We start from the raw sequence: 1,807 nt of genomic DNA, 5'->3' as shown, positions 1-1,807 counted from the left end.
TTTCACCCCACAAGATGTTCTCCCCCCCATGGAACCTTCTCCCCCCTTGGGATCTTCTTATCCCCACAAGATGATCTTCCTCCATGGGACCTTCTCACCTCTTAGGACCTTCTCCCCCCATGGGACCTTCTTCTCCCCACGGGACCTTCTTCTCCCCCCAAGATGTTCTTCTCCCCACGGAACCTCCTCCCCCCATGGGACCTTCTTCTCCCTGGAACCTTCTCACCCCTTGGAACCTTCTCCCCCCATGGGACCTTCTTCTTCCCCCAAGATGTTCTTCCTCCCTGGAACCTTCTTCCTCTGTGGAACCTTCTCACCCCTTAGGACCTTCTTCTCCCCATGGAACCTTCTCACCCCCATGGGACCTCCTGCCTCCATGGAACCTTCTTCTCCCCCCCAAGACGTTCTTCTTCCATGGGACCATCTTCCCCCATGGGACCTTCTTCTCCCCACAAGATGTTCTTCCCCCATGGGACCTTCTTCCTCCATGGAACCTTCTCACCCCTTAGGACCTTCTCCCCCCATGGGACCTTCTTCTCCCCACGGGACCTTCTTCTCCCCCCATAAGATGTTCTTCCTCCACGGGACCTTCTACCCCCATGGAACCTTCTTCTCCCCACGGGACCTTCTTTTCCCCCCAAGACGTTCTTCCTCCATGGAACCTTCTCCCCCCATGGAACCTTCTCCCCCCCCATGTCCCCATCACCCCCTGGTCCTTCCTCCTCCTCTTCCTCCCCCTCCCCCAAACTCACCGTGATGATCTCCAGCACCTCGCTCTTGCTGACCTCCCCGTTGCGATCCACGTCGAAGAGGGAGAAGGCCCACTCCAACTTGAGGTGGGTCTTGCCCGAGGAGGTGAGGTGGAGGGCGATGATGTACTCCCGGAAGTCCAAGGTGCCGTCGTCGTTGGTGTCGAAGCTGCGGAAGACGTGGCGGGCGTAGCCCTGGGGGTCCGAGTTGGGGAAGAAGGTGCCGTAGATCTTCTCGAACTCCCCCCGGCTGATGCGCCCGTCGGGGCACTGCCGCTGGAAGCTCTCGTACCACCGGCACAGCTCCTCCTCCGAGAACCTGGTGTTGGTCTTCAGCTCCTCCAGGATCTCCTTAGAGAGGGCCCCGCTCCGGGTGTTCCCCATGGGGACGGGAGGAAGAAGAGGAGGAGGTGGGAGGAAGGAAGGAAGGAAGGAAGGAAGGAAGGAAGGAAAAGAGGAGGTGGTGGAACCCCCTAAGAGCAAGGAGGAGGAGGAGGATGGGGGTGGTGGAACCCCCAAAATTTGGTCTTGTAGGAGGAGGAGGAGGTGGTGGAACCCCCTGAGAGTCAAAGGAGGAGGATGAGGATGGAGTTGGTGGAGGAAGAGGAGGAGGAGGAAGAGGAGGTGGTGGAACCCCCTAAGAGCAAGGAGGAGGAGGAGGATGGGGGTGGTGGAACCCCCAAAATTTGGTCTTGTAGGAGGAGGAGGAGGTGGTGGAACCCCCTGAGAGTCAAAGGAGGAGGATGAGGATGGAGTTGGTGGAGGAAGAGGAGGAGGAGGAAGAGGAGGTGGTGGAACCCCCTAAGAGCAAGGAGGAGGAGGAGGATGGGGGTGGTGGAACCCCCAAAATTTGGTCTTGTAGGGGGAGGAGGAGGTGGTGGAACCCCCTGAGAGTCAAAGGAGGAGGATGAGGATGGAGTTGGTGGAGGAAGAGGAGGAGGAGGAAGAGGAGGTGGTGGAACCCCCTAAGAGCAAGGAGGAGGAGGAGGATGGGGGTGGTGGAACCCCCAAAATTTGGTCCTGGAGGAGGAGGAGGGGGCGGTGGAGCACCCTGAGAA

General features: G+C 59.2%; 1 protein-coding gene across 1 annotated transcript; it reads right to left on the bottom strand.

The window, feature by feature from the left end:
• Positions 1-723: 723 nt before the first annotated feature.
• RCVRN (recoverin) lies at positions 724-1,195 on the bottom strand (the record flags this gene model as incomplete). The annotated part of the gene is made up of 1 exon (XM_014962290.1): positions 724-1,195. A coding segment is annotated over exon 1 (410 nt), but the record flags the coding sequence as incomplete, so codon positions are not given.
• Between the last annotated feature and the right edge of the window lie 612 nt (positions 1,196-1,807).

This window comes from Calidris pugnax, unplaced genomic scaffold, assembly GCF_001431845.1.
Source record: "Calidris pugnax isolate Ruff unplaced genomic scaffold, ASM143184v1 scaffold1789, whole genome shotgun sequence".
NCBI lineage: Eukaryota > Metazoa > Chordata > Aves > Charadriiformes > Scolopacidae > Calidris > Calidris pugnax.
This window is presented reverse-complemented; position numbering and strand designations above follow the sequence as displayed.